This window comes from Haliaeetus leucocephalus, unplaced genomic scaffold (assembly GCF_000737465.1).
Source record: "Haliaeetus leucocephalus isolate CR32 unplaced genomic scaffold, Haliaeetus_leucocephalus-4.0 Scaffold751, whole genome shotgun sequence".
Lineage (NCBI taxonomy): Eukaryota > Metazoa > Chordata > Aves > Accipitriformes > Accipitridae > Haliaeetus > Haliaeetus leucocephalus.
In genome coordinates, this window is record NW_010973187.1 from 7,891,552 (window position 1) to 7,913,387 (window position 21,836).

The window sequence follows — 21,836 nt, forward strand, 5'->3', positions numbered from 1 at the left end:
GAAGAACAGTAAAATGGCAAAAGTAACATTAACACATATCTACTGCATGAGCTGTGCACGTTAATGCTTTTTAAGCACTAAAAACCTTGTAAAATGTACAGTGTATAACGTGCCCGCCTTACCACTAGGTCTAATCATGTGTGTCCATTTGGGAAGTCTTATAGATAGACCAGAAGGGAAAGGGGCTGGGGATTTACAGATTAGTTATGAATGAATTGCAGATGAATAGCAGTGGCAGTTGTGGAATAAATGCACAAACAGGCAGTTGGAGCAGTTGTCACTGACTGAATGAGAGTGAAGTGATGCAACAAAAGCATCCTGTGAGAAATACAGCTGTGGCTTCACCAGCATTTTCCACTCACCACTGCTTCATTACTCAGCAATAACCATACCTCATCATTAAAGGGCAGGTTTAGAAAGTCCATCCTTACACAATTTCAATGATCTTGATTACTAGCTAGCAGGATTGAGCTAAGAGATAAGTGCTAGCAAATCAGCTATGTGCATCTAACAATCCATCTTAAAATCAAGAGCAAATTCCTAATTTTGGAAACTTTGAAAGCAGTCAATGAAGGATCCCTTTGGTTTTGCTTCAAGCAGGTGGAGCATGGGAATAGCATAACATTTTAAAATTCATCCTAATTTGTTACCTGCTATACAAAATAGAAACTGCTTGTAGGCCTGAAGTGTATTGCAAATTTGAAAAATAATTAAAAAACCCCACACCCTCACTCAGTAAAGCACTGGAGCTTAATATTGTAGCCAAAAGTCAATAAAATAATTATTGCTGAGCTAACTTAAATCCTCCCTCTTTCCCAAGTATTTGCACCCAGCAGAAATAGTTTATTATAATCAGAGTCCTCCGGTATCAGTTATAGACAATTTTAAACATATGTGGAAAAAATATTCTTCAGCTGGTTTAAATAGAGTGAAAGAAAGCTCAGACTACTTCCCAGAAACCCTGACTCAGTCTCCTGTTGTTCTCCAGATTTCCTTTGTAGCTCTGCTTTTAAGACTTCGCAGATAGATATTGTTTATGCCCCAGTTCCCTGTTATCACCACGAGCTAGGTACCAGGATCAGAGCTTCTCTGGGAATCTCACTGGATATTCCTCCATACCTTTTGGAAGTCAAAAACATTCAGAGTGTGGCTTTTCTTATTTAACAATGTATTATCTTCTTATTATAATTATTTGTTGGACAGTATATTATTTTACTTCAGATTTGAATATAATGGATTTGTGTTAGCAATCTGTCACTTTAAAGTACTTTGACAGATAAAGTTTCTTGTACTAACAAAGCCCTCAGACAATCTCTTGAAACACTTTTGAAGAGAATTTAGAGAATAGTTACTGACAGTAATAGCCTTAATATCTTTTGAAAACACTGCAAACTTATTCTAAATTGTGACTCCTGCAAGGTATGTAATTTGCACGTTATTATGAAAGGCATTTCAAAATGGGTATTTACTGATGTGCTGCTTCAGTGTATTTGAGGACAGCACATATGAGTTTGTTTGGGTTTTTATTGTGAATACATTACATTCAAGATGGTCCTCAATATAACAGCTTGAGCAAAAGGGACTATATGAGACAGAGAAAAACAAAGTGCACCGTAGGCAACCTGACTTCTAAAATGCTTACTCCTCCCTCCTTTTTGTATGCCTAAGATTTGCAGAACTGCAGAGCTTTTCAGATAGCACAATAATGATTTTCAAGTAATTTGTGTGTAGGGGGACAGTGACAGGAAAACAGAGCATTAAAACGGCAATTTTGCAATTCATCCTTTGTGGGGTGCTACCCAAACTTCTTGCACACATGTAGGGACAGATACAAAAGGGAGTTGTCCTCTAGCTATGGTTTGAATGGCAGCAGCTATGACTGCTAGTTTGTGTTGCCATTTCATGCTGCCAGTCTGTTAGATGTGCTCAGAGTATGTGGTCCTTAAGAGACACAGGTTTGGGAGTGCCAATCCTGTGAATCCCAGATGGCCTCGAGCAGTAGATGAGCACTTATGTACTCAGCCCAAATACAGTGGTGGCGCCTCGAGGCATTCGCAGGAGCAGAATCTTATGTAAGATTTTTTGGGGAATATATAAATGCCTAAAGTCTCCTACACTACTTTCTGCTGTCTAAGTCACTCTCTTTGACTCAGACAGTTAATTTCTGACAAAGAATGGGCATCATCTCATGTGACTTCAGCCATCTAGAAATTACACAGCTAATTGTGTAGGATTCCTCTCTATTCAAGGGAGAGGCACCTATACAGAATAATTTACCTTACTTATCTTCCGGTGGGACTGGGGACCTAACCATATGCCCTTAGTGACATACTAGGTGCTATGGCATCTCCCAAATGGCCTGCGGCTGCCACTCCAAAAGGGTGCTGGTTCTGACAGGTTCTGTGTCATATCTGCCACATTCATGGAGATGTCTTGGGCTATTAGTATGCCTCTACAGTAGTGCTTTGGCTCAGATCAGGAGGTCACTTTTCAAGTGAATGTCTCAGTTATCTTCATTTACACACTGAGCATTCTCCCAGCTTGTAAGCTTCTTTCACTTGAATTTAAACCAGATGATACACAGCAAGAGCTCAATTAATGCACTACAAGCGATTCAGAGGCATGCAGCCCATGGCACCTGAAAAGACCTAGTAGCTGTGGATGCTGGGTCATCAGCATCAAGTGTTTCACTCTGCAGTCTACTGATATTGCTAATTTAGATATGGATATGGTTTAGGTCAGAAGGAATTCAGACTAGTTTTAACTCAAATCTGGTCTCATGGACTGAGTTCAGGGGTTCAGGGTTTGGAGACGATTAAGCGCACTCCTAGAGTTCAACCTTCTTTTTAGCTTCATCTGAAAGGAATCCAGTTCATGTACTCTGAAACATGAACCAAATCACAGTGTGTGGAGACAACCAGAAGATTTGCTTCAGAAGTATACTCCTGACACAAATTACATATTACTGCAGATGTACCCTTGGGTATCCGAGGGCACCTTTACTGGTAGAAGCACCTACATTTAGGCAAATTAATTCTGCTTGTATTGTTGGACAGGGTGAATTAGCCTCTGGAGGCAATTATCTCCCTCCACTGACCACAGAAAGAGTCTTGGCAACTGGTTTATATTAGATACCTAATGGTATATGGCAAGCCTGGTGAGCTGAATCTTCTAGTTCAATAAATACAAAAGAGAAAAATTATAATGCCACTACAAACATCAGAGGAAAGGTGTTGGAAGGGAAATTCTGCAGAGCAGAGCAGCAGAGACCTTTGGTGAAAGACAAGAAATAAGAAAGTAAGAAAAGACAACAGGAGTTGAGCTGGCAGTTTGACCTGGATGTCAGCATAGATAAAAACAACAAGTGAGAGCAAGGGACAATACACCACTAGTACAAACTGAGAATGTCTTTATAACATCAAAAGACAAGAGAATAAAAAAATTCAGCATTCCCCAAATTCTTTCCAGTTCTGCCATCTCCCCATTACTAATTAATTTGTCATGAGGCAAGAAAGTGGTCTCAGGAGAAGGAAACCAAGAGACATCTTTTCTGTTGCCTGTCCCACCATATGTCATGTTGAAGTCCAAAGAGCATTAGAGATCTGATCATTGTTATGCTGACCAAAACTGACCAATTCAATACAACACATAAACAAGGAAAAAGAATTACGGACATCTACGATCGTATTCACAAGAGTCCTGATGATTCAGAATTGTCCACACAATAAAGTCATACTTATACAAGATGGTTTGTTTCCCAAAGAAGAATAATCCCATCAGAAGTGAATATTAAAACAGCATGTGAAAAAAAAAAATCTTCGTCTTAATTGGTGCTTAATTAGAGTGGCAGAAATAACCGTACAACCAAAACATGGTGAGTTTCAATATTATGCACTGATACAGTGATGATGTAACATAAAAAGTGCCAAGCTAGTTTATAAGAGAGTGAGTAATTACTGCAGGATATGGAAGTAATCTTGAGCAGGTAGAAGGGTGTACTTCCACCTCAGTACTTTTAGTATCTCCTAGTACAAAAGATAAAGTTATGAAATGTAATGGTGTAGCTGGGCTTAACTAATATATCCTTCTTCGGATGGTGAACTGATGGAGCAAACAGGAACAGCTAAATATATCATGATTCTTCAGGCAAGCAAGATGTTAGGATAAACAAAAAGACTTTCCTGCCTTAAAAACTACTAAGAAGAAATACTGATCCCATTGAAGTCAGTAGCAATATTCTTAGAAACAAACTAGGTCAGGATTTTACTTTTCCAATTTGTAGCTGTACTTCTTTTCAGGTAACACCTGAAATAGCACCAGCTGTATTCAAAAACTTAATGGCTGGTTTTTACTGTGAAGAGAAGAGTCCTTGGCAGAGGCCTATTTTATAGGTGTTTTGTAGTCTTTTATGGTGCTCTCATAAAAAAAAAAGCAGCTTTAACAACTAGGAAAAGATACTGCAACAGGTCCAAAAAGCAGTGCTGACTATGCTGCTCAGAGAAGCAGGTGTTGAAGTAGGAAGAGACCGAATGTCTGACATGTACTGGAAAGTGGTTTTTTAACCTTATGTGGCCAAATTCTCCTAAAAATCACCACCACAAGTCAAAGAAGATCATCCTTTAAAGATGTATTACAGAGGTTTGAATCTATTCTAGACTTTTCTCCACTAACGAAACAATCATTAACGTAGTATAAGCAAAGGAAACCGTATGTGCTTTTGAACAGTATAGCATTAAATAGTTTTTGTCATGGGCTATGTAATATCCTTGAGACTATTCATCAAGGCTCAGTTGTAGTTCAGCTTAACGCACTGCAGCTCTTCCTGGTTTAATGTCTTACTCTCCCCACGCCCCTTCCAGAGAGCTCTGCTGCTTATAGCTGGATAGAGGGCTGGAGGGGGAGGAAAAATCAATTCTGCCTTTTATAAATCAGTATCATAATGTGTAACCAACTCTACAGGACAGTCTATAATGTAATGGTGTATGTGATGGGGTTGGAGAGTTGGGTGAGGGCTGCATTTAAGGCTGACCGCACATGATAGCAGATGCACCAAGAATCTTGGTCCTTTTGTATTCCCCTCAACACTGCACTGGACTAACACAGCAAACATCAATTGCTGGGGAACCAGCACAGCCAAAGTCTGCTGACTTCGTGAGGACAACATGATGCTTGCGTCTCTAGTATGTGGCTTGAGAGTAGTTGGCAAAGTGAGGTCTGAAGGCTATGGGGAACTGCAGCCTTTCCTTAGCCCTGGGAGAGGGAAACACTAAAAATCAGTGATGGCTACAATTTATTTAAGCATGCTGAAATAGGTCACACTCATCAGCCATATTTAAAGTAGGAAAGAAGGAGCAGAACTGGAGGTTTTTTTGGTGGTATTCCAATTTATATACAGTATTTTAATTATTACGTGTTCTCATTAGCATATGTTCTCAATGAAAGCAAATGTAGGTGATGACTCCCATTTGTGTGGTGTGTGCCTGTATTTGAAAATTGGGATTCAAATGTAAGGGAGGCTGGAAACAGCCCAAGAAATGTACTTAAGTAGCTATTCCTGAAAAACAGTGGTAAGTATTATGCAGTAGGAAGGGATGCTCTTCCTGTTCTGTCTGTGAATGCTAATATAGGTAAACATAAGGTCATGCACCTATGTCAAAAAAGGGAAAGAAAGGAATAAACAGAAGAAGCCACGCTCTAGAATACAACCATCTTCTGAATCATCCATTGAATCTAGTATTATTTTTTTTTCTCTTTAGTCCTTGAAGCAGAGGAAATTCCTTCCAGTGTGCTTTACAAAATGCTAACTGGGCCATTAATGATTAACAAATAAATAATACTGTCTACAGACAGTTATTTTTCTTCTTATGAAGTCAGTCCCTCTCTCACTGTAAATCTGCCACGTTACTTCTGATGGCAGTTTTGATAAATGAGCTCATATAAAAATTTTAGAGGTTAGTTTGAGGTGAATGAATGAAAATGCTGTCATGAAATCTAAGACCTTTGGGTATACCTGTGACAACGTCGAACTTGAGATCACTTACTGCTTGAAGTCCTAAGGGTTTAAAGGCACAATTCACATGCGCCTCAAATAAAGCAATAAAAGATGCTGCCTAGTATGACTTTTTTCAACCCATTGTGATGTACACTTTAAAAAAATGTTTGTTTTTCATCTATTATTTAATAATCTAGTAAAATCTTTACTACTGTTCGGGGAGATGTTGTTAGACAAATAGGTTTTTGTTGTCTTTTTATCTTTCTGTTTTTTTGCGAAAGCAAATGGAGTCTCTTCATGCCATTAACCAAAGTGACTTGTAAACAAAGAGGCAATTTAACAGCATCCCCACAGCATTACATTCCTGCTTAACCCTGTGAAGACTGTGCAATGTGAAAACTCCAATGATCAAAGAGTTGTTCCTTAGCTAGGATTCTAGTAAATAATCTGGTATTTTTACAGATGTGTAACTGCACTATTTTTGCAATTACATTATTCAAGAATATAATCCCAAAGGCAAGGAGCCCTTACAACAGTTGTTCTATCCAGTCTGCACCTCTGATTGATTTCTCTGCTTTACATAACATTCATTTAGTGGAAGTGAATGATAAGCATTGTCAGAACTGCAGTGTAAACCAGAGCATTTCCAGGAAAGGAAGTAAGCTGTAACATCAAAGGAATTTGAGGAGTGGAATGGCTGCTCTGTAGAGTGGCAGGGCTATTTGCATTCACTGTATTTGTTACAAAATAAACATTTATTTTCTATTAAATTGCCTGCTGCAGTGTTTACCACTGTCACAGTTTGGTGTTCTAGTGACCTACCTATCGTCCCATCCTCCACCCCCAAACATATCTCAGGTTTTTGTCACAACAAGAGAAATAAAAGTGCCACATAATTCAGTATGCTTTCTGTCAGAGCATTCAATATGTGCAGAAAAATTAAATTTGGGAGTGAGGTAAGAAGGAAACAAGGGTTTCAGCTAGCCCTGAGGTCATCCTGGTTCTCTGCTTGCTTGGGCAAAGTTACTATAATTATTCTTTTCCTAGATTAAGCACATTTTTGCCCTCTTCAGCAAAGACACGTTTTAATAGTTACTGCTCTTTTCAGCCTTGTGCATGCCAGAAGCTATAGTTGGTCATGCCAGTGTTCATGAAAAATCATGTGCACAAACTTTAATCTTATAATTTATTTACTCTTCATGTGATAGTCATAAAATTTTACATGAAATAAGAGACTTAAAGCAGAATTGACACCACCAAAAGTTATTTTTACCTACTAATAATCAGAATAATGGCTAACACTCCAAATTGTTTGAGGCAATTGTTTCCTTAAAGCAAACATAAATGCTACTGCTACCTCTGTAGCAGTGTTCTGCTGATGAAGATGTTGTTTTTTACTTTCTCTTTTTTTTGTGGAACATGATGTTATATGAACTCACTCATTTGCTGTGTTCTTATTCTGGTAATGTGTATTAATGACAGCACTAAGAGAAGAAAGAACTTTCATGTCCATTTGTTCAATGAGTTGGCTAATTAGCAACAGGTATGTATAGCTTACAAACAGGAAAAAGTTTCTACACATAATTAATTGTCCTTATTGTCGACTCATTTATTTTATTATTTCTGAATACAGCATGGCCTCCCTTTACTCTGTACTAGCTAGTTTTTAGCCCACCTATCTTTCTTTTCTTAAATTGGCAAAAGCTCAGCCTTCTCCACCTCTGTCCACATAAAGAAGAGCACATAAGGAAGTTAAGCCAACATGGCTTCACTAATGGCAAATCGTGCCTGACAAATTTGGTGGCCTTTTATAACAGGGTTACAGCATTGGTGGATAAGGGAAGAGCAATGGATGTCATCTACCTGGACTTGTGCAAAGTATTTCATGCTGTCCTGCATGGCATCCTTGTCTCTAAATTGTAGAGACATTGGTTTGATGGATGGACCACTTGGTGGATAAGGAATTGGCTGGATGGTCACACTGAAAGAGTTGCGGTCAAGGGCTTGATGTCCAACTGGAGAGCAGTGATGAGTGGCGTTCTGCAGGGGTTGGTATTGGGACCAGCGCTGTTTAACATCTTTGCTGGCGACATGGACAGTGGGATTGAGTGCACCCTCAGCAAGTTTGCTGACAACACCAAGCTGTGTGGTGCGGTCGACATGCTGGAGGGAATTGATGCCAACCAGACGCAGCTTGACAGACTTGAGAGGTGGGCCTGTGCGAACCTCAGGAAGTTCAACAAGGCCAAGTGCAAGGTCCTGCACATGGGTTGGGGCAATCCCAAGCACAAATAGAGCCTGGGCAATAAGTGGATTAAGAGCAGCCCTGCAGAGAAGGACTTGGGGCTGCTGATTGATGAGAAGCTCAACATGACCCGGCAATGCACGTTTGCAGCCCAGAAAGCCAACCATATCCTGGGCTGCATCAAGAGAAGTGTGACCAGCAAGTCGAGGGAGGTGATTCTCCCCCTCTGTTCCGCTCTTGTGAGACCCCCACCTGGAGAACTGTGTTCAGCTCTGGGGCCCCCAACATAAGAAGGACATGGACCTGCTGGAGCAGGTCCAGAGGAGGGAAATGAAGATGATCAGAGGGCTGGAGCACTTCTATGAGGACAGGCTGAGACAGTTGACGTTGTTCTGCCTGGAGAAGAGAAACCTCTGAGGAGACCTTGTAGCAGCCTTCGAGTACCTAAAGGGGGCCTACAAGAAAGCTGGAGAGGGTCTTTTTTACAAGGGCATGTAGTGATAGGACAAGGGGTAATGGAGTTAAACTGAAAGAGGGTAGATTTAGATTAGATATAAGGAAGAAGTTCTTCACTGTGAGGGTGGTGAGGCACTGGCACAGGTTGCCCAGAGAGGTTGCAGATGCCCCATCCCTGGAAGTGTTCAAGGCCAGGTTGGATGGGGCTTTGAGCAACCTGGTCTAATGGAAGGTGTCCCTGCCCATGGCAGGGGGGTTGAAACTAAATGGTCTTTAAGGTCCCTTCCAATCCAAATCGTTCTATGATTCTATGATCCTATGATAAAAACCCAGTGATTGTGCTACTTTCCCATAAGCATCAGAACAGCAGAAAAGCGTTGCTTTCAACACAAGAAACAACAGCTTTAATTGCTGCCATCGAAGTGCTAAGCAGTCCAGTTACCTATCCTAAAAACCAGCATGCTTCAATGTAAGTCAGTAATGTAGGGATTGCCACAGGCTCTCAGGAGCATTGACAGGCAGAATATGCCTGCTGTTTTAATGAGAAGGAGTGCAATGCTCCACTCCACCATACAAACCATTTCCCCACCCAGTTAAATACGACACAGCTATTAGAAAAAGAAGAAATAAGACTCACTCAATAAAGTAGACTTCCCCCTTTTCTGTATAAGCCATTTCCCAGTTATCAGGCAGTGGGCCCAAGTCATCATTCTCTTCAGGTTTAGTCTGCTTTGTTACATCCATATCCTCCTTTGCTTCTTCAGGCTGAGTATATCCTGGTGCAGTACAAGGTTGGGTGGAAGATGCCTCACCTGAGACACCTGTACTCTTCTCTTCATGTTCACTTGATTCTACAAGAGAGAAAAATTACAGGTTTTGCATATCCAAGTTGAAGGTGGAGAATTTACCAGGTGCAAGTCTCCAAGGAATACTCTATGAACTGCAAGTCTTGAAATAAAGAGAAGAATTCTGTTGGGTTTACACAAGGGTCCCTCTGATGATGCATTTTATATAGAACACAATAAAAGAAAATAAAGCAATAAAACCAAACTAAACCAAGAAACTAATAAAGAGCTAAGAAACAAGCCAAAGAGTTCTGGCTTGTTCTGTCCTGGGAGTCCTTCCAGACCAGCAGTTAGCGCTGAGCAGAAGGGAGCTTCATATCCAGCAATGCTACTGTCTTATGTCTTAACTTTTAAAACTATACACGCATAAAGCAACTACCCTGCTGTTTTACTACAGACAACAGATCCTTTTTAGTTAAAAAAGTATATACACTAACTGCTTTACCTATATCCATACATTGAAGAAATCAATATGACATCCATCAACTCATAGCAATATATTAACTGTATAGAAAGTGGTTGTGATTTCATTACGGATATAATCTGTGGGAGACTTAGTTTCCCAGAGCCAATGACAAATACTTCCTATACCCAACGTGGTTGTGTCTCACTGTGACCAAGAATATATTCAGGAAATACTCTTCCTTTACTATCTCTTTTTCAGTACTTGATCTTTCACTTTTTATTGATTTTACCTTCCATAAAGTCAGAAATTAAAAAATGTGTCCAGCAGTATCTCTACCACTATCAGTTCCCACAGAGCAGTCCACATACTTTAGCTAAACAAGTGCAGTAAAACTTAGCGATAGTTGTTAAAACATCTGCTGAACACAAACATAACACAAAACCACAAAGATACCTCAAAAAAAAAAAAAATATCAGCTAAATAGGGACCAGGTTTGCAGTATTAGGAGTCTACATGTGCCTTATCCACACTGCTGAACACTTACCTCCACACTGAAGTCTACATGTTCACCTGCATGAATGAATATCACATAGCAGGGCTTCCATGCACACAACTTTTAATGACAGTGGAGAAAATGCAATCTTTTCTTGACTACTACTAGCTCAAACAGAGGATGGTTGAGAGAACTTGTCCTACTAAAGAAAGAGATTCCTTCATCCTTGGAGGTGAATAAATTTGGTTGACTGGTCTACTAGGTATGTGTTTGTAAGCTGTGTTTTATCATATGGTCTATCTATCATTGAAAAAATGGGGCAGGAACCTGTTGTCTCAGTGGACAACAGAAGCTCTCATCCTTGGATCCTTTTTTTCTGTTGCACTTAAATGAAGCCTGATCTCATTGAAAAAGTAGTCAGACCCCTACTTTTGGCCCAATGAACTGCAACTAAAATAAATTCACAATTTTAATGTAGCGACTGAATCTCCACTGACTATGATGGGATCCTAGTCAGATGGCTGAAATGACCCTACCTGTTAAGTTAGGTAAACCAAATTCAGTCCTACTTAGGCTAGTTGCTCAGTTGCTACATAGTTAAAATGAGGGGAAATGAATCTGAGACCTAGTGAGCATGGCTTTACATTAGGTTATGTGAAGACTAATGATATAAGCTCACCAAGAGATATAAATCATAGGCACACAATGAATATCAGAAGAGAACTGAGAACAAACTGTGAACTTGTACACCAGTATTTAATCAAAATGGGACATATTTGGTGTAATAGAGACTAGGCTGAGACTACTATAGCTTGTTCATAAAGATAGGTAAGAAATGAAGTAAGTTTGTATGATTTTGTATCATCAAAAGTGTATATACACTTGCTCTGACTAATGCTGTATGGACTATATCGAAGTCTGTGGATAATTATAAAAAAAGAAAGGAGAAAATATGTTTTTAAAAGAAGTCAACAATGTAGTCTGCAATAAAGTTCAAGAAGATGATAATTTCTTAAATGAGCTAACAGTGCATCCAGAGCATGGAACTATGCAGATACTTGTGTGAAGCATGTAGGAGGTGGAAGACCACTTGGGTGAAATCATCTCATTTGTGATGCTTAGGACAACAAGAAAGAAGAACAAGAAAAAAATTAATAACAATGGTCTTAAACCCCCAGATTTTAATAAACTCACAGAATTAATAAATTCAATGTTATGGCAAGCAATGGTAAGGGAAAAGAGAGAGAGAGAGGAGAGTTCAGGAGAACTGCTAAAGATTAAATAAACAATACTAAGAATGCAAGCACAAATTATTCTAATGAAAAATAAAAATAGTAAGTATAATCAGAGATAATTTTGATTAAGCCATGACTTTTCAATAGTCTTCTACTTGAGATAGAATTGTACAAAAGGTAGAATCTGTAGCACAGATGTGGTGACATTGCTGTGTCTTGGGATTTTACAGTATCTGTAATATGTGTTCTTCCTCAAGATATTATTTTCAACAGGTCTGAAGAGGTCAGATCCTTGATTTTCAATAACTGTATTAACAAATCCCAGACATCATGATGGCAGAAAAAATGTGAAAATTAAGCCTTGAGGATTAGAAGAGATACTTTGAGCTTGTCTAAGACAGAGATTGCTATCAAAATATAGCACGCAAAAAAGGAACCTGATGCTTATTTAACAACTTAAAAATATAATTATTTTAAAGCCAATCTCATGAATTATCAATTAATGGACCATTAGGTTTTAATAGCTTACTTTGATAATGGAGAAGGCATCATGATGACTAAAACCCAAGCAATTAAGGTAGAATTGCCTAATGCCATTTAAGAACATTAAGTTTTACACAATGGACATCCTAGTCACACTTATCTGGAACACAGCCCTACGGTGTCATCTCATCTTTTGTTATATGTATCTATCATTCATATACTCCAGGTAAGGTAGATATTCACCTTACTGGTTTTCTTTCTGCTAATATATATTCATATATAATGTTTGATATGATAAAAACCAGGAGCTCTGGTTTAAAACTAGCAGTGTCTTAAATGTACAAATTAAGTTTGAAATACTACAGTAACACACTGTGAGCACAAATACTTATCTTCAGACAATATATGATATTAAAAAAATCTTCAAATTGTACCATAATATGAGTCCAGAAGTATTTTTGTCACTAAAAAAAAAAAAAAAAAATCAATTTACTTTACATCAATGAAATAGCCTACTAGAGCTGCTGTCTCACTACAAAACAGATTACATGGTCCAGTTTTCAAAAGCAGTTTAGTACAATATCTTCAGTGTCCTGGGAAGTGACAGAATAGGCACCAGTAAAGCACCAGCAAGTTATTGCACATGTGGAATACAAAAAACTTTGAGAACAAGACAATGTGTATGTTAAAAGTACCTACTTATCATTAAATACTCTAAGTTCATCTCTGTAGTACTCCAACTCCAAATATCAGCAGTTAAAATATTACTGGTTGATATGACATATTCTCTATACAGTTCTTAGACAATATGGTGACCATTTTTTAAAAATAACTGGTAGTTATGTTGTGATAGTCTCAGAATTTGAGCCTTCATCAATGCTGTTCCTTGCACTTTAAATTGTTTCTATTATTTACAGTCTACCTCTTGAAATTTGCCATCTAATCATGTAAGAGGACCTCGTCACTTTATTCCTTTATCTTAATGCTGCAGATTATTCATGCAGTAAAGTTTAAAAAGTTATTCTTTTCTTCCAAAAGAACCAACTCAGATGACCTAAGCAATATCAGCAGAGAACAAATTAAAGGAAATATTATTAAATAGTTATTTATGGAGTGGTTTTAGCAGCTCTCAACAAAAATATTGCAGCTCTTTATACCCTTATTATATCTAAATGACTAATTTGTTAAATTTTGCATAGGAAACAGTGCATCCATTTTAAATGACTGTTGGATACAAGAGTAGTCTAATTCATGTTTGCTGAGCTATGTGCATCTATTTTCTTGAGAAAATATCACTCTGCAGCCTTGGAGCTGTTCCCTTTCCCACAGAGCTGTACGCATATTTGGCTTTTGGTGCTTTGCATGGAGGCACTGTTACCACTGACTACTAACACAACAAGAACTAGGAGCTGATGTGGGGGAAGGAAAACAGGACACGTGGAGACTGGGAGAGCATAGGGTATTCTGTAGGTCATAGGTTGCGACCTAGATGTGATAAATTGAGTTTAGAGAACACACCTACAACAGAAATATCAATGGATATCAACTTCTGTATTTTTTAAAATCTCATGGCTCTTGGATGCCATGTGTATAATTTTCATGCCCCTGGCTGTCTTTGCTGTGTAATAATAAAAGAGTAAACTCAACCTGTTGCCTGGGACTACTGCACCTTGCGTGGTGATTGATGGCACTGGGACTCTACCCTTTTGCTTCATTATCAACCTAAGGCATGGAATGATAATTCTGAAATTTTATGTCATATCTTATCCCTCAATTAATTTGAGCCTGCCAGAACTTTCATTCTCTGGGTGCAACTTTTCATTGCTCAAGTAATATCAGAATAATGCACATACATAAGCATTCTTTCAATGTTAGAGTGGTTCTTCTGGAGTTTGGATGATAAACAATCAGTCAGAAGTGTGAAGCAAATGTGACATAACCAACACAGTGTCAAATCATGATGCTGGTTGTGAAGGAGACTGACAATTCTCTGCAGACATGAACAGCAACAGCAGTGAAAACCGAATGTCTGACAAACAGGTTGCAATTTGACCAAGACTCTTTTTACCTCTTTTGTCAAAGAATCAGTTTTACAGAAATTGTTCATTTCAATGCAGTGTCCATCAAGAAAGGCTTCTCGCGTGGAAGATGTCTCACACAAACCAGTGAATGGCAGAGACCCAACCTAGAGCAGCCAGAAGTCCAGTAACGTGGGCAATTGCACTAGGTGTGAAAAACCCAGTGCTAACTCTAGACTTGGCCATCTTAACAGCTAATCTATAGATTGTGTCTCTCATATGCTGCTTGGCAAATAGCAGGATTCTTCATTTAAATTTAGCCATCTAGGCCTTTGTGTATCTGTAGGCTGAGTTAAGCATTCCAGATTCTAGAGGTGATCCCCTAAAATGGGTATCTAAAACAGCTATGGTGTCTTACTCTTTGGAATTGCCTCTTTCTCCTTACTTTATATAAAGAGAGCAGAAACAAGTAGCTCAAACAAAAAGTAAGGCATTTAGGCATATAATTTACTAAAGCTGGTTGAAATAAAACCCATCTCCCAATTAATACTATTCTGTCCTGAGACAACTTGATCCAGGATGGAAGACTGAGAGTGCTCCATTCTAAAATGGCCAAAAGCCCCATTCTGAAGAATTGAGAAGGATTCCTGTTGGGTTCTGGGCTGAGGACAGGTGACAAAAATCAGAAAGAATAAACACGTTGTGCAGCACAAATTGACAAGAAGACAATTATGGATCATGGTTGAAGATCTCCAGTCTGTCCATATACAACTGTATGAGGGGAATCTGATGGCCTATGAAGCAAGGTATGTGGAAGTGAATTAATGAAAAATTGATTCCTACTAATAAAGCCCAACAGATGCACAGATTATCTCAACAGACACTGAAAAGTGGTCTGAAAAATCAGACCAAAAGCACAAAGATCTTTGCAACTACAAATGTCACCTATTGATCTGATAAAGATGGGTTTATTTTCTTCAGATTCATCTTAGATCTGTTACAATTTCAACCTAGCAGTCCTAGGTGTTAACAGCAGTCCTTTGAGTTGCCAGACTCTGATACCTTTGGCAGTTAAAAAGCCATTAAGTTGCTGAGCATCTATAAAAAATGTGCCAGTGTTTCAGATGTCCCATGAGTCCTATGTTTAATAAAAGACTCCCGTTAGAAGTGAAGCATTTCAAACAGAATACACTTTCTAAAAGAACTGGAAATAACAAATAACCCACCCTCCTTGCTTCTTTATAAAAACTAGATTTCTCCCTCCACCAAGAGTTTAAAAAAAAAAAAAAATTTGACATATTCTGGTTTTCCTGATTGTTCAAAGACACAAACTACAAATGCACACACATTTTAGAGGTAGCTAAGACTCTGTCAGCACACACAGAAATTGACTGCAGTAACAGGGTCCGTGGGAGCTACAGTGCCCAACAAAGGCAACACAGCATGTATGTACAGAGCTGCTTTGCTACAATCCCCAAAGTCCTCAATCAGTGTAACTGAACAACAAAACCCTGCTTATGAAACCATGAGAGCCAACACAAGCACTGCTTGTTCTGCTGGCCACACCTACAGGAATTACTTTGTGGGGGGTGAAGAGGGGGAGGAAGGGGGCTGTCTTACACCAATGCTCCTGTATTTCATTTTGTAACACAGCACATGCTGTTCCTTGGGTGCTGCCTAGTCATCGTTCACATAGAATTTGCCTGGGAGAAGAAAACTATAGGTGTACAATGCAAGGAGAAAAAGCAGGTAAACATTGCCTCTTGATCCAGTTCGAGCTGAAACATATTGCCCTGGAAATTACACCTCAGCAATTGGTCCGTTATGTGGCACATTCTGAACAACTGCAAAGTGATCTTTCTAATGATTTCTGCAATACACATCAGAGACCAAATCCTGCCTTTGCCTCTTTCGCTGTGAAAGTATCCTGGCAACAGAGCCAGTGCTGATGTTTTACGTAAGGATTTCTGGGCTTCATCCTTTTCTGCTTAGCTGTGTAGGAAAGGCACTAAGCATCAGAGCATTGTCGGCAGATACGCTGTTGTGTGCAAGGGATGAGCAAGGCTCATACAGCGTGTGGTGGTAACGGCCAGGGAGTAATGCTGCAGCCCTTTGGCGAGCCAAGAGGGGAGAACGAGATCCACTCTCACCCCACCGCTCCCTGCCACCCCCCTTGTACACAGGGATGGATTCTGCAATGGAATTTGCCCTTACATGTAATGTTAGGCAACAACTACAGAAAAGCATGTGGCAAATACATCCCTCATGGGAAGATATTCAATTCGATATACTTTCTAATGCAGTAGGAGGAAAAAAAGTACATATAGAATCTGCAGTACGAAAATCTTTTTTACAGTGCTTAGAAGATTAGGTAATGGATTTTTTGTTTCACATTAACCTATACATATAGAGAACTTGCAATATTCCATTTTATTTTCTCATTCATATGATTGTCACTACAGACTTCTACTGCAATAATTTGTTTCTGCATTTCTAAGTAAGTTCACCAAAAAGGATTCACAGAATTATTTCTCAGAGAGATATAAAAGTCTGAATTCTTTAATTTCCTACTTCAACAACACCACCAACAAAATTTCTTAAATGGTATTTCAGAATGAAAACGATTAAGTACTGTAAAATGATGACTTGCTGAAATGCTGATTACCTGCTTGGGAAAAGGCTGGAGTGCTATCACTCAGGATACCAGTCAGTATCTTGAGCCCCTTTTTTTCTGAAGAACTATGCTCCAAGAGGTAAAACAACAGCTGCCTTTTAGGACTAGACATCTGAACCTTTATCAGCTTTATGCAGGCTCTGGAACATTGCTGAAAAGGGTCCTTCCTGACAGTATTGCCAGCTAAGTTTCATCAGCACTGTCAAAAATTCGTTTATATGATGACAACTTTATTCTTCCACAATATTGCTAAGATTTCATAACAATTTACCAAAGTTCACTTCATAACGTAGCCAACACTCTTGTGAGTATCACCATTTGAGAACAAGGAGACCTGAAACACAGAGACTAGATTCATTTGACCAAATTGCAGTTCTCTAGACTCCCTCTATAGTCAATGGAGAGAAATAGGCACTTGTGATTGATTTCCTAACCTAGAAATCTAAAACAGGTCACATGAACTGTATTCAGAAAGTAGGTGTTTTTCTCTTTGGTCTTTAAAGAGGCTTCAAAGGGACTAGTTCAGAGACAGGTATCTTTACGGCAGCTGAGGTAAGTGAGATGACTCCCCAAAACGGAGGTTAAGTAATTTGTTTTAGGCTTCAGAGAAATCCTGTTATTTAGGATTCCTGGCTTTCAGTCTTGCAAGAACATCCTTACCTGAACATGCATATTCTCACTGCAGAAGGAGGTAACTGAGGACTCTGTGAATAACAGAAACGCATTGCAAAGTAAGAAGGAAGAACAGACCTGGTGTTACTGTCACGTCATTTCCATTGACCACAGGTCTTTCTTCCTCTTCTTCCTCTGGTGGTTCAATACCTGTCTTCTCCATATTGCTCACAGACTTATTCCTTTTACGTTTGCCTTCAGCCCCGGGACTGGCACCTGGGAGGATCTGATCTGTTACATTTAACAGCAGTGGAGCTGGTTCTGCTGGAGGCTTTGGAGTACCGTAATAGTTGTCTGGAAAGAAAAGAAAAGGAATATCACATAAATTTGGAGAAATACGTATGCTGCTGCTGCTTCTTTTGCCTTAGATTAATGGGATAATGTGAGGTAGGATCTGGTTCATCAGCTAATATAAAGATTAGTTCAAAATGTTAAATATTCACCTTTCATGAAATGCTAATTAATTTTCTTGGTGTAACACTAGTGATCAAATCATGCTCACAAGTATATACCATATTAGGACTTCCTGAAACTTTAACAGGGTAAATTAATATTCCTCTCATGCAAATACCTGACAAATAGGCAGCATACCAGAGCTGTTTGCTTATTTCAAACTGTTAGTTAGGACAAATTACTTTTGCAACATTTATGCCACAATACAAGTTTTTGAAGGATCAAAAGGACCATAAAAGTATTGGCTATTCACTGTGTTATGTCATTTTCACCCCCCCAAATCCTCTCATCTGCTTAGAAAGTAAATAATCATTGAATGATTCAGAGATTTGCAGTATTCAGTAATGCTTGCACTATCTCACTTTTCCTATTTGTCAAATTTTTGCTATTCATGAGCTCCAGATTTTAACGGTTAATGCTAATGTATTTTCAAAGAAAGTTGAAACCTTATGCTTTACGGCTTAAAATTATCTCAGAGTACTAAGGAATTCTGAGAAGACTAAAGGTGGCTGACAGATCACCCTCTATTTGTCTTTCATGAAATTACTGGCAACTTCCTCTGAATCACCTACTTTCTGTCAGAAGGATTATTAGATTAGATGGACCATGGTCTCCTCTTATCTATTAATATCTGTATGTTTGCATTTCTAGCACATCTGGTCTGAAAACTGGTTTCTTACTGACACCTCAAATTTGTCTTCAAAAATATGGTTAAAAATAAAATATTAAAATAATTAAATAAAAGAATATAAAAAAATGAGCAACTCCTCTCTAAAAAAAAACCATGAAGACTACTATAAGACATAAAGATAAGAACATGCTATTTATGCAGAGTTATCTTTTTTCATCTGCAAGTTGCATTGAAGGGCAGTGAACATGATGCCTTACAAGTAGATTTTCAGCAGTTAGTATGGGAAACTAAAAATACTATCCAGCTCTGAGAAACGTTTCCAAAGCAAAAAGTACCTATGTAAGGATATTAAGTTGCTGAAGGTATTTGTAGACCATATGACCATTTTTTATTTCTTATCCCACAACTTAGGGCTTCTGCATGATGAAATAATACTAGCAACTGGCAAAAATTATTTTAACCACATATGAGTGTGACACAGATAAAGAAATATCTTGTATCTGCACAGTAAACCATCATAAGATGCATTTTGCAGGCAAAGTAAAAATTGTTTCTGGTACTAGTATTCTTGTGTGTTTCCAATGAATTACAATGTTCAGCCACATGACCACGTCAATAAAGGTAAGTAAGTAATTGAGCAGTCTTGCAACAACTGAATACTCTATGAATTTTTTGCAGTGGTTTAACAAAACGATATTTGACATTTCTGTAATTGTAATACACTAGAAAAATCTACTGTGTTAAATGGCCCTTGTACTCACTCTGGGCTTAGGGATGGCACAATGAAAAACTCACTCGCTGAAGATTTTCTTTGGATTTTATGAGATGGCAGCAGGTTTAACACAGAGCCCCGAGGCCAGCAGAGCAATGGTTGTACCTTTGGATGGATGGCTGTGACCTGCTCTCCCACAGTCTGCAGGAGGACTCTCTGACTCCCAGGGTTAAAGCAGGAGAGCAGGATTTAGGGTCTAAGGGAGGGAAGGGAAATCTACACCGATGCACTTGCAAAATTGTATGTCCAAAATATGTCAAAATCAGATCTGGTCACATGTCTGAAATACTACATATTTTGAAAAAAGGATTCCTCAATTTAAAAAATACCTTCTTTTACCAGTCTGAAAGTTAATCAGTGATACAGGTGCCGTAAGCTTCACAAAACTTGTGAAGTATGCACTGATTTCCACTGATTTCATAAATGCCAGCACACAAATCCCAGGGTTATAGGACCATTGTGATACAAACCGTAAAACTAAAAGTGCAGTACCTTGGCTTTTTTTCCTTTGTTCTTAGTTTTGGCATTGTCACACAAAATTGAGTGCAGTAGTAATTAGTAGTAATGCTAATACCTGAATAGAAGATAAGATGTTTTAAATGAAGGACATGCTTTTCTATTTTTTGAATATTAAACACTTCTTCACTTTGACTGACTCTATGCATTAGTGGGAGAAAGAGACAAAAGTCATAACAAAAAAAAAGTATGAATATGACAGATATAAAAATATAAGAAACAAAAATGCACATTTGAGATTAGGAGCCAAAGAGGATTTCACTTGTCCAGTTTCAAACTGAAAATGCAGTATAATTTCCAACTTCTGTCCTCTAACATAATATGTTATATGCTTTATAATCCAGTAATAATTGATTTAAAAGTGAGTTTTGCATATTAGTTGCTATCTATCTATCTATCTACTTATCCTTTATTCAAAAATATGCATAAGCAGTGGAAATAAAAATAAGAAACTGGTCTACAGCTATATAACATTGACATAATCTGTGCATCATAAAAATGATGAAAAGAATTCATACAGTTCCAAAGGAAAAAATATATAGGATGAGAGACCCAGCCATTTCAATGAAGGAGCAATGCTCCACTAAATTAAAATTAGAATCAATGTAAACTGCATCTTCTGTCAAAAAGACTTTCTCAGTGTCTTGAAATTCCTTGCCTGAACCTTAGAAATTAGCATTAGAGCTAATGGGAGACTCTCATAAAGCCTCAGCAATTGTTGTATCTAGGTATAATGCAGAGACTAAATGTTGAAACACCGTAACTTTTGTTGCAATGATGTTTGGAAAATCTCTGATAACAGCTCTTTTTCATCTTGCCTGAGCAAAGGACAGGGCTGGTTCAAGATGTTACTGCTGAAACACTAATCATAAGGAACTGAAGTTCAGCTTCTTGTAAGTACAAAAAGCACACCAAGTAAATAATTTCAATTGTGTTTAATTTAAAAAAAGGAATTAATAAAAAAAAGAAAGCTTACTAAAAGAAAACATAAATCCCGTGCTCATTGGTAGTCAAAAAAGCTAGCAGTTAGGAGCTTTAAAAAAAGGAATGGAGCACAAAACAGAAAACACCTTTATAGCACTATACAAAACCACAGAGTACCCTCCCTTTTGTATGCTGCCTGCTGTTCTGGTACTTACCTCTCAAAAATTACATGGGGGATCTAAAGAAGCGCAATTAAAGCTTGGAACTGCTTAAATTGATTTGGAGTTTTCAGCTTGGAAAGGGGACAACTGAAGGGGGATATGGCAGATATGTATAAAATCAGGAGAACCCTGGGAAAGTGCCTAGAAAATAAATGAATGGATGCTTGGCTTCTCACTACATGAGAACAAGAGGATGCCCAATGAAATTAGCAGGTTTAAAACAAGCAAAAGAAGTGGGGGTTTTTCACACAGCAAAAAAGAATAGTGGCATTCACTGTCAGATGCTGCCAGTATCATAAATATGGTCAAAAAGCAACTATGCAAAGTCATAGAAGAAAAAACCATGAAAGCCTATTAAATGTAAAGGTACAAATTCTGAATCAAGAATTCCATATAATACAGATCAGTGGAGCACAGAATGTATCTCTGCATGCCTTCCCTGTTCTTACATTTTTTGCCTTAACATCTACCAAGGGGCAGTAGTAGAGGCAGAGTACAGGGCTACAGTTTCCCTTGGTTTGACTCAGTGCAGCTGCTCTCTTACCCAGGTCCATCCTTGTTGTACTTAAAAAACGTGTGCATACTCCTCTGCCACCCCAGCACAAAGTCAAGAGGTCAGTTTAAGCCAGCAGAGCTTATGCTAAGCTCTTGGCATTGGACCTGACTAAAAGCCTTCACAGATAGGCAGTGCAGAGTGAGTATTTAATTGCAGAAAAAACCACCACTGCTTAATCCATCTTGCTGCTGTGCCTGATTGCCTCAGTACTCCCAGCCTGTTTCCGAGTGCAGTTGAACACTGA

General features: G+C 38.5%; 1 protein-coding gene across 2 annotated transcripts in view; it reads right to left on the reverse strand.

Moving 5' to 3' along the window:
- Positions 1-21,836, reverse strand: part of MAGI2 (membrane associated guanylate kinase, WW and PDZ domain containing 2) — a 770,034-nt gene that overhangs the window by 236,726 nt on the left and 511,472 nt on the right. For both annotated transcript variants that reach the window (XM_010580933.1, XM_010580932.1), the window contains exons 4-5: positions 17,598-17,813; positions 9,331-9,544 (exon numbers count right to left, since the gene is read on the reverse strand). In XM_010580933.1, coding sequence (XP_010579235.1) covers positions 9,331-9,544; positions 17,598-17,813 — 430 coding nt within the window. The remainder of the gene's footprint in view (positions 1-9,330; positions 9,545-17,597; positions 17,814-21,836) is intronic.